Source organism: Astatotilapia calliptera, chromosome 23 (assembly GCF_964374335.1).
Source record: "Astatotilapia calliptera chromosome 23, fAstCal68.1, whole genome shotgun sequence".
Classification (NCBI taxonomy): domain Eukaryota; kingdom Metazoa; phylum Chordata; class Actinopteri; order Cichliformes; family Cichlidae; genus Astatotilapia; species Astatotilapia calliptera.
The window spans coordinates 28,668,970-28,684,301 of NC_137443.1; the positions used below are offsets into that span (position 1 = coordinate 28,668,970).

A 15,332-nucleotide genomic window follows, 5' to 3' on the forward strand; every position below is an offset into this window, starting at 1 on the left:
AGCAAAGTTTTGCCAGGGGGCCAGGTAGGGCATTAACAGGGAAAGGTGGGCACAAAGAAATACTTTTCTTTCTTATTCTCATTTAAAATATCTAGCTTTTATTAAATAATTATCTAAATCTTACAACCAAAGTTTTTATCTGACGTAAAATGTATAGAAATCATACATATACCAAAAAGACTGTACATCACTGTCACAACATGGTTTGTTTTCATTCAAAGGCTTTATGGCTTTAATACCTGGTGGGTCGGTCTGTAGTCAAAATGCCCGATTTTCTGTCCCAGTCCAGCCCTGCAGGTTAATACTGGCAGTGTCACCATGCCAGCTGAATGTATTTCATCATCAGCCAGTGTTGTTCTTTATCAATATTACCAAAGTTTACCATAAGGCAGCATAGAAAGTATTTACTTGCTTTCAGGTTTTATTCAAATGTTAGTCTTTTCAGTTGTTTCTCCACTTTTTTCCTGTTTCAAAATCAAACACCAGTTTGTGAGAAGATTATCTTCTTTTTTTAACAGGCAGAGAAAGTTTTGCATTGGCTAATTTGTCAATTGTTTGCTACAAATGTTCGTATTTTAATATTCAAAAATGTTTTTGCCCAAAACATATGTGCAGTATATGTCAGTAAAAATACTATGCAAATATTGCTGTCCTTGAATGCTGAGTAAACACTGACAAAGCACTGATTGTATCTCTTGTACTTTATCAACGCAGTATCTAAAAACTTTGCACCGTAGTGGTTAAAATCTCATTCTAATAAGAGTTAAAAGTGCATTTGGTTATTAGGTTTATAGGATTATTGAATTATGGTTAAGGGTTGGTAGAATTTTTTTTTAAAACATTATCTGCCAATTACATCTGCCACCCTTCTCCAAATCTGTGCCCCTACCTGGCCCCCCCAACAAAAATTTTCTAGACACGCCACTGTGTGTAACTGTGAAAGTGTGGGGAATGAAGTGAAGGAGGGTGCGATTTGAATCTTTGTCTTTCTGATGTGAGCACATGTGCATGAGCATGCAGGCACTCTTGACATTGCTTTGATGCGCTCACACGTATCTTTCCTCTCGTTGTAAGACAGGTTGTTTCCTCTCTCTCTCTCTCTCTTAATGTTGAACCTTCACCGACATCAGTTCTGATTTCTTCTTTTATACTTTGTTTTTTGATCTCTGCATAAAGTCTGGTTAGAGGGCTCTCAGGGGTGGGTCATCACTTTGCACGCGTGTGTGATGTTGGCATCACCTGTTGTCTCTTTGAGGCCATCTGGAATTGGCACATGTGGGAAAACCTAGTGTCACATGCCCACACATTTTTAATAGGTAATGTCACAGACGATTTTCAGCTCAGCTCCATCCCTAAGTGGCAGCTGAGAGTGTTAGACAACAAGTGTTTAAATTGTAATGTAATTCCTTTGTGCTGTCATGCATCTTTCTAGGCCATGTGCACGTACAGGCAGGGCTTTTTCTACAGGTCAAGAACAGGATTTGTGTTCAGTCTCAATTCAGTTTCTCATTTGTTGGGCTGACTCTCCATTCATGCTGTGTGTTCACTTGTACATCCTTGTGCTGTGGATATGAAGCCAATTTGTGGGTGAAATTTGGTTTACATTTGTAATACTGACCAAATCAATACGATGAAGATATATTTTATAGAAAAGATTAGCAAATGAATGCAGGAAGCAGAACTTTAAATGTAGCATGAAATGGTACAGATACAAGTGTCCTTGCAAAATGTTCTCTATTATTTAAGAAATGTCTTCTTCAACTCATAGAAGAAAAAGACATAGTTAAAGGTAATTTTCACATAAAACTTATTTAAGGAATTTGACAAATTAGAGAGTCCACCAGATGTTTTTCTTAATATATATATATATTTGTGTGGCCTGTTTCAGCTTTATTTGATAGACACAGTGAAGAGAGAACAGGAAAGCAGGGACAGACAGAGACAGGGGAAGACATGCGGCAAAGGGCTGTGAGTCGGATTCAAACCCGGAGGCAACCACCATCGCTATGGCGTGTGGTTGCCTCAACGCAGTAAGCTAAACCTGCACCCTGAAGCAGATGACTTTTAACCCTGATTTTGTAGGTTATCATAATGTTTTTCAAGCCAGGTTTCAGTGTTTATTGCAGAAAGTGTTCAGAAACTAGTTTTGGAGTTTGGTAGTTTTTTTGTTATAAATTCTAATTACAGATTTTTTTTTGATATTAACATGGAAGGGTGGTGGCAGATGTAGATTCTTTTTTTTCTGTAGGTGATACAGAGTGGGAACAAAAAGCTGCTAACTCCAGCAAAAATTGAGTTGGTGGTAGCCGTGAGGTGGCCAATTAATAAAAAACAAATATCTACCCAAGAAATAAATATAAGATTGACCAGATATTTGGGTGCAGCTCTATTGCCAAGACAGTGTTAGAGAAAGATGTTGATATTTTCTGTCGGTGTGTAAATCACAACAACAGTTGCCACAAGGCACTTTATATTGTGCATTCAGAGGTAAATGGACCGGTTTTTATATAGTGCTTTTCTACTCTACAACATGTCTCCTTCAGCCATTCATGTAAGCACTTTTATCTACATCTAAGCTTTTTCTGTTTAACTCTCACAATCCGATAAACACATTGAGAGCAACTCTGAGTTCAGTGTCTTGCCCAAGGACACTTTGGCATACAGACTGTACAAGCCAGGGATTGAACCAAATGACCTTAAAATCACCATTAATAAACATTATTAATCAACAAACTAACATTTTACCTTGATTACAATTGATGAGTAATTATTTTATGCATGCATATTTTTCTGGTCCATATATGGAGGCTGAATGGGCTTTGTACAAGCACACACACACTTCTTAGCAATGCAATGCTATCGCCACAAACAACAGTGTAGAAAAATCCAGACAGCTACCATGTATCTCTATAACCAATCAGAAAGCTCCTTTCATTCCTTTTTCTAGGACTGGGAGCGTCTCGGAATTGCGAAGTGGGTTAGCTAATCCAGTAGTTAATACCAAAACTGCTTATATGCTAATATAGTAGTTAATCTCTGAGCTAACAGGAAAGGGAAACACAGTGAGGAAATGGATTTGAAAATGAGGACTGGAATCATCATTTTAAATGTCAGAAATAAATCTTTGATTTTTGAACCCATTTACTTGTTTCTCTTTTTTTAAGGAATTTGAACTGTTTTTTGAAATAAGTTTTTTATTGAGAGTTAAATTCTTTTTTGTGAAATCCATTTTTGATTTCGATGTTTATTAACGGATTAATTATCCATTTTGAAATATTGATTTATAAATTGTGTTTTTATTTTTAATGAAATTATTAAATAACAAATGACTTTAGTAATGTTTAAATAAATAAAAGATGAATTTGTAAATGAATTTACTAACGCATATTTTATTCATTATTGAAGCATAAAATTCTTTATTTTGATGTGCGTGGTCCTCCATATTTGTCTTGTAGTTTTCTTTTTGTTTGAGGTCCTCATGACTAAAGCCAAAAAATGTCTCCAAACAATGGACACAGCCTTTTTTTTTCAGCAGCACGAGCTTCTACTTATGCTATTTATGCTACTTATGCTCTGTCTAGTAATTTTATTCAGAGCAACACCATATAAAGATATCCTTTGACCTCTCTCTGCTAAGGCAAATATTTGATCACATTCCTAAAATCTGCAGATCAGGAGTCAGACCTTACCAAATACCTCTGTCCTATGTGTTCACCTGATGCCTGTTTAAAATTAAATATAAATATGTGTATCTCTCAATGAATGGTAGATGGAGACAGAGAAGAGTGGAGCTGATGAAAGGTGAACATGATGAAGGGAGTGAGAGATGACATGGGTAGAGGTTTATTTAGGTGTGTGCCTGGCTGCCAACTGGGGTGAATAATAGATGTGAGGGAAAAGAGGATAAAAAAAAGAGGAGGGAGGGAGGGATGGATAGATGGCAGGGATAAAATGTTCCCCTCCTACTGTCTTTCACCACCCAGCTCTCTATTTAAGAATGAACATAGAACTGACAATGAGGTAGGAGGTTTCCTTGTAGTTTTTTTCCTTGCAAAATTTTTAAAGTAAACTTTAAGAAATTTTTAACATTCATGTGATTTCTATTGGATGAGTCTTAAACGCAATGAAATGCAGGCATCGAGTCATACAGCCATATATTTATGAGCGGGCGTGCACGCAAACGGTGCGCAGAGACACAAAAACACACACTTACACGAAACCTTCTGACTGTGATCAAGAGAACAATGTTCCGCTCTGCACAGTGCACGGTCTCCCTCTTTCACTTTTTCTCTCGCTGTCTTTTATCTTTGCTTTCATCCCTCATTCAGTCCCGTTGGGCCCAGGACCCGAGCAGCTGAGCTCTCCCTCTACCGACTCCAGTTGGACACACACATAGTAATTTGCATTCATACCTCTACACACTCTATACACACACTCAACACTTCATGCATTGCCTCCGATTAATTTTCTTGTCTCATTTGTTTGAATCAAGACCCTTAAGAGTGCATACAAATGCTGACCTTGAGACGCAGAAGATTAGACACTTGAACTCAGACTGAAGAGAGATGTATCCTCCGAGTGAGGAAACCTTGTGGAGAAGCGACAGCATACTTTTCTAAGAGATGGGAGGTAGGCACTTGAGGGAAAATTAAATCTTTCCAAGGATGCCATCGGGGCATTGAGAAAAGATTGGCGTTTTGTGGCTAAATGCACGTACGGTGAACTGCTTCGGCTCACTCAGCCTCAATTTTATATGTTTTTGTTTATGGGAGATTCATTTATGTACTTTAAATGCTGTTCTGAAGGTGGAGAATGATTATTTGGAAGCCTCTGCACAAGTTGGTAGTCTGCAGCTGAAGGTGAGAAAGTTTGATTTAGTTTTTTAGTTTTTTCCCAGTGGCTAAACAGATAAAAAGGTTTTTTACTCAAACTTGAGAAATACAAATTAATTAAAGAAGATCTTAACAGTAGCTCCAAGCTCACAGTGCACTCTTCTCCCCATGAATTTCTGTATCACCAGCAGTCCAGCTGTGACTGTCTGGGTTTCAATCCCTTGTCTTTTGTTCCTTTTGAAATATTTGCCATAATGTGAATTCTTTCTCTTGCAATCACTTATTTTTATCTTAAATTTATAGGTTAATTAAATTTGTAAAGGTACCACAAAGTTTCAACCCAAATTTTAAGTAAATAATTAGCATTTCTCCTAAGTATCTGAATTACTTTAAACAATTTTGTTTGTTCTGGGAATATTTGTTCGATGACACACCTCACAATAACATGAACTCTTTTGGTTATTTTAAAGTCATATTATTTTCTTGAAAACCCTCACTTTGTCAGGGTTCCTGGGTCGGTGACCCAGTGTTTTCAGTTTTGTTCATGTTTAGTTTATTTTGCCACTTCCATGTGCTCACTTCCTGCTTTCCCTGTGTCAGCTCGTCTTGTGTCATTAGCCAGATTATGTTCAGCTGTGTACTCACCGGTCTCTCATTATCATCCTCATCAGTCTGTGTATTTAAGCCCTCTGTTTCTACTCGTTCACTGTCGTGTCATTGATGTACAGGCGATGTTCCTGTCGTCTCCCCATATGTATGTTCAGTTAGTCAGTCAGCCATTCATCCAGTCTTTCAGTCAGCCTGTCCTTCGTTCCTGCTTTGTTCATTCACCCGCTCCAATAAATCCCCGTCATTTCTGTACCTGCGAGTCCTGCGTTTGGGTTCCTTCTTCCTCACCTCCACACAACGCCTGACAAAATGACACGACCCGTGCCACGAAGACACGATTGGAACCCAGCGGACTCGGACCTCTACGAGCGGCAGGAGGCAGCGCTTTCCCGTTGGGCAGACCAGCTCAGGGGAAAACAGCGGCTCTTTGCAGAGAGAGAGCATGTCTTCGAGGGGACTCGCCTGGCTCTGGGCGGGCCTCAGAGACGCCGCGTTCCCCCACCTGCTGCCTCACCTGCACCGGAGCATTTGCTGCGGAGAGTGGACGTTTCACGCCGCGCTTCGGCTGCTCCCTCTCTCGCCGCTCCGCTCCTCGCTCACACACCTGCCGCCTCATTCGCCGGACCTCCACCTTCGCCACGGCACAGCGGCTACGCCTCCCACCTCGGCACAATGGAGGCTACCGCGCCAGAGGCTCAGCTGTTTACCCCGGCAACTTCCTCTTCCCGGAGAAAGTGGCACACACGCCGCCATAAGATGGACCATTTTCAACAACTCCCGGTGGTGAGTTCCAGTGACTGTTTTTCGCACTCCTCGACTGATTCCTCACTCAAAACAATTAACGGACTCATCTCCGATTCATGGGGAGTTTCCCTCCTAGATGACAATGTAGACTGGGACGAATTTTTCTGCTCTACTCCCCCAAGAACTGTTCAGTCAAAGACTGTAAATAGTGGTGGCAGGAGGACCAGAATAATCCCCGATAAACCTGCTAGTATCACACCCAGTCGTTATCTCCACTCCTGTCAGTCAGTCTACACCCACACCAGTGCCAGCTCCCAGGAGGAGGGCAGCTGCGACCCAGTCTAACGCCACACCCGCTTCTGTTTCTCGGGTGGGGGTGACTGGTGTCCAGCCACCTCCCGTGCCTGTCCCAGCGCCCAGGCTGAGGGCAGCCAGAACCCAGCCTGACCCCCCTAGAGGCTTGGAAGAGCTAATCAGTCCACCACTTCATCCACCACCTGATCCAGCCTTTCACGCACTAGCTTTATCCCTGGTTAGGCTAGCTGAAGTGTCCCCTGCTCAGGCACCAGCTTTACTAGCCCAGGCTGTAGCTTTATCTCCCTGTCTAGCCCAGTCTGTAGCTCAGCCATCAGCCACACCAACCTCAGCTCCGTTGTCAGCCTCGCCTACCTCTGTTCCTCCCTTAGCATCTCCACTCCAGTCAGTTCCCTCACCTGCTGTTCAGCCTTCACTCCAGTCCCCTGTAGTCCAGTCTCCTCCAGTCTGTCCAGTCTTCCTCCTGTCCTCCAGTCTCCTCCAGTCTGTCCAGTCTTCCTCCTGTCCTCCAGTCTCCTCCAGTCTGTCCAGTCTTCCTCCTGTCCTCCTGTCCTCCAGTCTGTCCAGTCTGCTCCTGGCCAGTCTGTAGTCCAGTCGCCTCCCATCTCCCAGTCGCCCGTCCACCATCCTGTTCAGTTCCCGGACCTGCAGCCACAGCGCCCAGATCCAGCTGTGAGCTCTCCTGCGCCTCAGCCAGGGGTTTCCGCACCCGCTGGCCCAGCCTGTCACCAGCCAGAGGCTTCTGCGCCTACTGGCTCTACAGCTGTGGCTCCGTCACCCCCGGCTCCCGTGCCGTCGCCTGGTCCAACATCAGCCTCTGCTTCGCCCGGTCCTGCGGCCGCCACGCTGTCGCCCGAGCCACGTTCTAGACGTCATCACCGGCGTGGCCGCCCACCGGACCTGCTCAGTGGCCGCCGCCATCTTCCTCGCGGCCGCCTGCCGGAACCATCTCATCACGGCCGCCCGCCGGAACCATCTCATCGCGGCCGCCCGCCGGAACCATCTCTTCTCGACCGCCCGCCACCGTCCTCGCGGCCGCCCACCCGACCGGCTCATTGGCCACCGCCGCCTTCCTCGCGGCCGCCCACCTGAACTGTCTCGTCTTGGCCACGGGCCGCTTGGACGCCCTCCTGAACTGTCTCGGTGTGGACTCCGTCCCTCCGTCCTGGCCCCCCCCCCCGCTCGCCCTGTTCTGGGCTTTTTCTCTTTTGGCCGTCGGCTGCCGGCCATTGAAGGGGGGGGGGGGGGGGGGGTGTACTGTCAGGGTTCCTGGGTCGGTGACCCAGTGTTTTCAGTTTTGTTCATGTTCAGTTTATTTTTCCACTTCCATGTGCTCACTTCCTGCTTTTCCTGTGTCAGCTCGCCTTGTGTCATTAGCCAGATTATGTTCAGCTGTGTACTCACTAGAGATGGCACGATACCACTTTTTTATGTCCGATACCGATACCGATATCATAAATTTGGATATCTGCCGATACCGATATGAATCCGATATAGTGTTTTTTAATCAACAAAACTGTTTTTTAAAATATCTTGCTGCATTTTGCAAGTCTGCAAGTTCATACTCAAGTTTAAAACAACAACTACACTAAAGCTATTCTGTTATACCTGTATACAAAAAAAATATTTCATAGTTCAGCAATACTGATCAATCTAATAAACTTAGACCTACACCATCCTCCCTATTCTGGTATTTTAAAGAGTACTTAGCGTAAATATTAAGCAACCTAACTAATAGGGTTCCAACTCCCAGCAACAACAAAAATAAATAAATAAAAAATAGGGAACCACCCCTCACGCTCCACCTCATGATGCTTAATCAACGTAATCAACCTTAATTTGATGCAGTGTGAAAAAAAATGCACAGAAATCAATTATTTTTCAAGAAATATTAAATAGATTCAACATCTTTCTTCAACAAAATTGCAGACTGCACAGATGGTACCTTCCCAAAGGAAAATGTACTATAGCTTACTAGGGTATATATATTAGACTTAATAGTCACTATATACAGTAATTGACTTCTATTCATTTTACATCAAATTAAAACTTTGGGTGTCAGATAATTATTTATTAAAAGCTAGACATTTTAAATGAGAATAAGAAAGAAAAGTATGTCTTTGTGCCCCCTTTTCCCAGTTAATGCCCTATCGGCCCCCCTGGCTAAACTTTGCTAGATCCGCCCCTGCACAGTTACCAGCGTCAGCTACGTAGAAAAAGATCCTGGTGTAGAAAGAAATATTAAATAAATTGTAACAACAGCTTATCAAGCTTAAACGTGCTGCTGTTGTTCAGCCGCTGGTTTGCTCTTTCTGGCGCAAAGTGGACCAAAAACAAACAAGAGAGACTCACGACAGAAAAGCCGATCAGCTGATCATTAGCAGTTTCACGATTGAAGTAGCAGCCGGAGAGTGAGAGGCAGTCGCTCGTTAAGCTTAACGTGGGAATGCTTTACAAACATTCAGAGATGGACTTACACACTTGCTTTACTTCTCTCGGGGATAACTTTGTCGGAGATGAAATGCCAGGTTGCTAGCGAAGCTCCACATGCTATCCAGACCATGCCACAGCTGCTCTATCACGTGATGCATACTGCTCCGACGTTCTGAGGCGAGTTACGGCGTGTTGCAAGTTTTGTGAGGTGCTTTCGTGATATTTAATGGATCGGATTACATTTTTTATTTTTCTCCGATATCCGATCCAGTAATTTAGGTCAGTATCGGACCGATACCGATACGTAATATCGGATCGGTCCATCTCTAGTACTCACCGGTCTCTCATTATCATCCTCATCAGTCTGTGTATTTAAGCCCTCTGTTTCTACTCGTTCACTGTCGTGTCATTGATGTACATGTGATGTTCCTGTCGTCTCCCCGTATGTATGTTCAGTTAGTCAGCCAGCCATTCATCCAGTCTTTCAGCCAGCCATTCATCCAGTCTTTCAGTCAGCCAGTCCTTCGTTCCTGTTTTGGTCATTCACCCACTCCAATAAATCCCCGTCATTTCTATACCTGCAAGTCCTGCGTTTGGGTTCCTTCTTCCTCACCTCCACACAACGCCTGACACACTCTTATGGAGAAGAGCACAAAATTCAACATACAAGGTTAAAAAATAGGCCGGGAGTCACCTATGTGGTTTTATATAAAGATGGGTAATGTGAGTGAAGGCCTCCAGCTCGCACTGGAACGGTTCGCAGCCGAGTGTGAAGCAGCGGGAATGAGGATCAGCACCTCCAAATCTGAGGCCATGGTTCTCAGCCGGAAAAGGGTGGAGTGCCCACTCCGAGTCGGGGATGAGTTCCTACCCCAAGTGGAGGAGTTCAAGTATCTCGGGTCTTGTTCGCGAGTGATGGGAGAAGGGAGCCGGAGATCGACAGACAGATTGGTGATGCAGACGCTGCACCGGTCCGTCGTGGTGACGAGGGAGCGGAGTGTAAAAGCGAAGCTCTCAATTTAGGTCGATCTACGTTCCTACCCTCACCTATGGCCACAAGCTGTGGGTAGGGACCAAAAGAACGAGATTGCGGATACAAGCGGCGGAAATGAGCTTCCTCTGAAGGGAGGCTGACCTTTCTCTTAGAAATAGGGTGAGACATTCAGCCATCCGGTAGGGGCTCAGAGTAGAGCGGCTGCTACTCCACATCGAAAGGAGCCACCTCAGCTGGCTCCTTTCAAGCCAGGAGCCTCCTCACCCAGGAGGCTCCTGGGCGCCTCCTGGGTGAGGTGTTACGGGCATGTCCCACTGGGAGGAGGCCCCGGGGCAGACCCAAGACACGCTGGCTCTCTCGGCTGGCCTGGGAACACCTTGGTGTTCCCCCGGATAAGCTGGAGGAGGTGGCTGGGGAGAGGGGGGTCTGGGCATCTCTGCTTAGGCTGCTGCCCCGCGACCCGGCCCCGGATAAAGCGGATGAAGATGGATGTATGGATGGATGGATGGATGGGTAATGTGATGAACAACAAAGGCAAAGGACCCCAAAACAGGACATCAGGAACAAAACACTAAACACCAAAAACCTAAAGCTAAAGCTTTAATAAAAGCTTTAAAAAAAAATACACCTGAGATATGTTAGAGAGGTGAATAAAACTGGCCAGTGTCCAAAATCAGGGTAAAAGGAGACCATTACAAGGGGCACTGACTCGAAATACACTTTGTGACAATGGTACCAGGGTGCCTACAACATTACACCTACATGAGCTGCTCGGCCATGAACTCTATGCCACGAAGCTCCTGGGGCACAGTTTTTATGCTGATGTTAATGGAAGAGGAGGTTACTGGAACTCTACTTTAGAAATGTATTCACAACATGTGATTTTACTACATATTCACTAAAGACATGACTCAGCACTCAGCAACCCAGCTCTGTAACTTTACATGGTCTGCCACTTTGGTGCTGAGCTGCTATAGTTGTTAAACGCTTCCACTTGGCAATAATATCACTTACCACTGTAATGGAATATCTAGGAGGGAAGAAATCCAATCCTATTACAGTACCTCAAATTCAGTGAGCTCTTTTGAACCCATCCTTTCACAAATGTTTGTAAAGGCAGACTGCATGGCTGGGTGATTGATTGTATAAACCTGTGGCCATGGGACTGAAAACAGTTGAATTGAGAAATTAAAAGGTATGGCCCAGTACTTTTGTCTATATAGTGTCTGAGATCTGAACTAGAAACAAATCAATTGACCGGAAAGCTTCGCTACACAGGGTAAGAAGACAGTCTGCCAAAAGGAAGGTAGTGGGAAAACTGGCTGGATAATCAGGGACAGGTGGTGTGGGAAACTAAACAAAGACCAGAAGAAAAAGAAATTAAATGAAATAAATTATAGCCATACATTTTATCAGTTTTCATAGATAACAAAAAATGTGTGATTTTTTTAAAATTAAAAATAGGTCAGTCTGGAAATCCAATCATCCCCCATCATAAAAAAAAATCTGATTCTGTGACTACAAATACTCGTGTGGACACAAGATGTCTTCTTCGCCGGTAAAAGTTTATTCAAAGTTGTGTGCGCAATGCCAGTTTACATGTAAGTGACCTGAAGGAATGGAAAGTGACTAACCCTCTCTTCCCCCTAATTTAGTCTTCCTCCCCTAAACTCCAGACGGTCGTAGCATATGTCGCCCCTCCCCGAGCCTCGTTCTGCTGGAGCTTTCTTCCTGTTAAAATGAGGTTTTGCCTTCCCACTGTCCTCAAGGCACTTGCTTCTAAAGGATCATCTCATTATTGGGGTTTTCTCTGTATTATTGTTGGGTTTTTATCTTACAGTTTAAAGCACCTTGGGGCAACTGTTGTTGTGATTTGGTGCTATATAAATACAATTTCATTGAAAAGTTTAATTGGATTGATGACACTCAATAAGCACAGAAATCCTAGTACATGCCCTGAATCCACCTCTCATCTGGATTACTGTAATGCCATTGTCTCTGGTCTCCTTAACTCCTCAGTTGGCTCCAAATCGTCCACAACTCACCTGCACCAAGTCTACTGACCATATTACCCCAATTCTCATCCAGCTTCACCGGCTCCCTATTCTTCAACATATTCAGTCTGAGATTTTGCTTCTCATCTTTAAGATTCTCCTTGATTTGGTCTTTGAGACTTTGTTCTAGAGATGGCACGATACCACTTTTTTATGTCCGATACTGATACCGATATCATAACTTTGGATATCTGCCGATACCGATATGAATCCGATATAGTGTGCTTTTTAATCAATACAACTGTTTTTTAATATCTTGCTGCTTTTTGTATAAGTTAATACTCAAGTTAAAAAAAACAAAACAAAACAAAACACTAAAGCTATTCTGTTATACTTGTATGCAAAAAATGCACTACACCCAAAATATTTCATAGTTCAGCAATACTGATCAATCTAATAAACTTAAACCTACTCCACCCACCCTATTCTGGTATTTTAAAGAGTACTTAGCAGAAATATTAAGCAACCTAACTAATAGGATCCGCCCCTGCACAGTTACCAGCCGTCAGCTACGTAGAAAAGGATCTTGGTGTAGAGCATAAATAAATTCTAACAACAGTTTATCAAGCTTAAACGTGCTGCTGTTGTTCAGCTGCTGGTTTCCTCTTTCTGGCGCAAAGTGGGTCAAAAACAAGCAAGAGAGACGGACTTGTGACAGGAAAGCCGATCAGCTGATCATTGATCAGTTTCACATTGAAGTATCAGCAAGAAGAGGGAGGGAGAGAGAAGAGGCAGTCGCTCCATATATCAGTTGTTAAGCTTAACGCGGGAACGCTTTACAAACATTCAGAGATGAACTTACCCACTTGCTTTACTTCTCTCTGGGATAACTTCCTCGGAGATGAAATGCTGGTTTGGTAGCTACGCTACAAATACACACAGCCGCTCTATCAGGTGACGCATACTGCTACGACGTGCTACAGTTATGAGCCGAGTTACGCCATGTCGCAAGTTTTGTGAGGTGCTTTTTTGATATTTAATGGATTTTTTATTTCTCTCCAATATCCGATCCAGTAATTTACGTCAGTATCGGACCGATACCGATACGTAATATCGGATTGGTCCATCTCTACTTTGTTCACGTGGGTCTCTGTGCTTTTAGCTGTACTGCACCTTATCTCTGAAGGTCTTCATGTCCATATCAGCTGTAATCATCCAGTTTTATGTGTTCTGTGTGTTTTACATTCTTATTGTTCCGCTCTTTTTAATCCTGTTCTTTTTGTTTTGTATTATAAGATGACCTTGAGCGTTTTAAAACGGTGCCAGCAAGTAAAATTTAGTATTAATAAGATGTTTGCTGACCATGATGTTCCTGTGATTGATTGGCCATCCAGCACATCTGACCAGAAAATCACAGAACTCCTATTATCAAGATTAAGATGAGAAACACTGACGCAAAACACAGACAAACTGAAGGTTACACCTTCAGCACCTCAGCACCACCACAACCTGATCGCCTCCATGCCATGCAAATGTAAAAAACAATGAGCATACTTTTCAGAAGTGTATTCATTGCAAATCTTCTAACAGTTTAAGATGCTGGATTTCTGTTTTTCGAGAGCTATAAACATAATCATGAAAATTCAACAAAAATAATGGTTGAAATATTTCACTTCACATGTAATGAATGCAGAATACTTGAGTGTTTATCTTTTTGAATTGAATTAGAAAAGAAAAAGTTTTTTTCCACAATATTTTAATTTATTTAGACATACTTGTTTCCATAGTGCCGCTGACTATTTCTCCCAGCATGAAAGCCAGTCACATTTGATCTTTCTTAAACAAAGTCATTATTTCTCCTATTGAAACATTTGCCATCTGAGAAAAGAAGATCAGAACGTATTCTCTAGGGTTAAGAGAGTTTTAAAGGATTGGAGTGCATTAAAGAAAGCCTTCACAGCCTTGGTATTAATTCCGCTCTCCAATTTTAAATGGCTAGGCTGTAACCCGTTAGCGTCTTTCGTTGTGATTTTTGATACTGAATAATGAGCAAAAAGATAAAAGAATGAAACATTCAAAACTTTCTCAAAAACTACAGGTTCTGTCACAGAGTGAACCAAAGGATGAAAGACGAGGAAAAGTGCAAATAAAAGAGATGGAGGTGGAGCGGCAGGTGACTGAGTGGCAGTGTAGATCGTATGCCAAGCTACTGTCACTGGTACTTAAAGGGCACACACACACACACACACACACACACACACACACACACACACACACACACACACACACACAAACACACACACACACACACACACACACACAAACAAATTCCACTTCTTCTCCAGTATGTTCACACAAGGGTGGAAAATACAATTTACAGGTGAATTATGATGGTATTATAAAAATATATATAAAAAAATACATTCTGACAAAAAAAACCCCAAGAAATATTTTTTTCTAGGACTCACCAACAATAAACAACACACACACACACACACACACACACACACACACACACACACACACACACACACACACACACACACACACACACACACACACACATAATGATGTGTTATTAAAAGTTTCCTTCCTATACACTGTTACTCTACCTGTCTGGTTATTGTGATGCCCAGGGCCTGTCAGTCAGAGAATATACCACGCACACACACACACACACACACACACACACACACACACACACACACACACACAGTAACACGTGGTGGGCGATGGTGTACAAGTAACTGCGGGTGCCCACATCAAAATGCAGGTTGGAGGTTTGACATTCCTGGAGGCTGTGTCCGTCTAGCCAGTTAGGCGGAGGACAGCCAATAACGCACACACGCACACACACACAGACACCCAACACTGGCCTGACTATCTGATGAGCCTAATGCTGATTCAAGTCAATAGTGAGAAAAAAGGGATTTTAAATGCTCCACCTCTTTTACCTGCGCGTGTGTCCGCAAGTGTGTAGTGGGACTTAAACGTATGTGCTTTTCCTTGATGCTTCTCTCTCTCTGTGTGTGTGTGTGTGTGTGTGTGTGTGTGTGTGTGTGTGTGTGTGTGTGTGTGTGTGTCTATGTCCTATAACAGTAATGAAGGCAGTCTGAGAGATTATCTCAGTGGGGCGCTTGCAGACCTCAAGGTTAAAGGAGCACAAAGGCGCAGCAGAAACAGTGTGTTCTGTGCGCGTGTGATTGTGTGCATGCCTTTGTATACGTGTATATGAGGACGTACAGCATGCGCGTCTATCTGTGCATATCTCTGTGTGTGTGGAATGTATAGGATTTGAGGTTGTGACAGGAGAGCCACAAAATGGATGATGATTGATTGGCTTGACGCTAAGAGAGAGAGAGAATGAGAGGAAATGCAAAGAAAAGAATTGAAGATAAACTATGATTAAAA

General features: G+C 43.2%; 1 protein-coding gene across 1 annotated transcript in view; it reads right to left on the reverse strand.

The window, feature by feature from the left end:
- Positions 1-6,905: 6,905 nt before the first annotated feature.
- The window catches only part of LOC145424436 (E3 SUMO-protein ligase ZBED1-like), a 56,654-nt gene continuing 48,227 nt past the window's right edge, over positions 6,906-15,332 (reverse strand). Inside the window, exon 3 of the mRNA XM_080297770.1 lies at positions 6,906-7,145. Within this exon, the coding sequence (XP_080153896.1) occupies positions 6,906-7,145 (240 nt within the window). The remainder of the gene's footprint in view (positions 7,146-15,332) is intronic.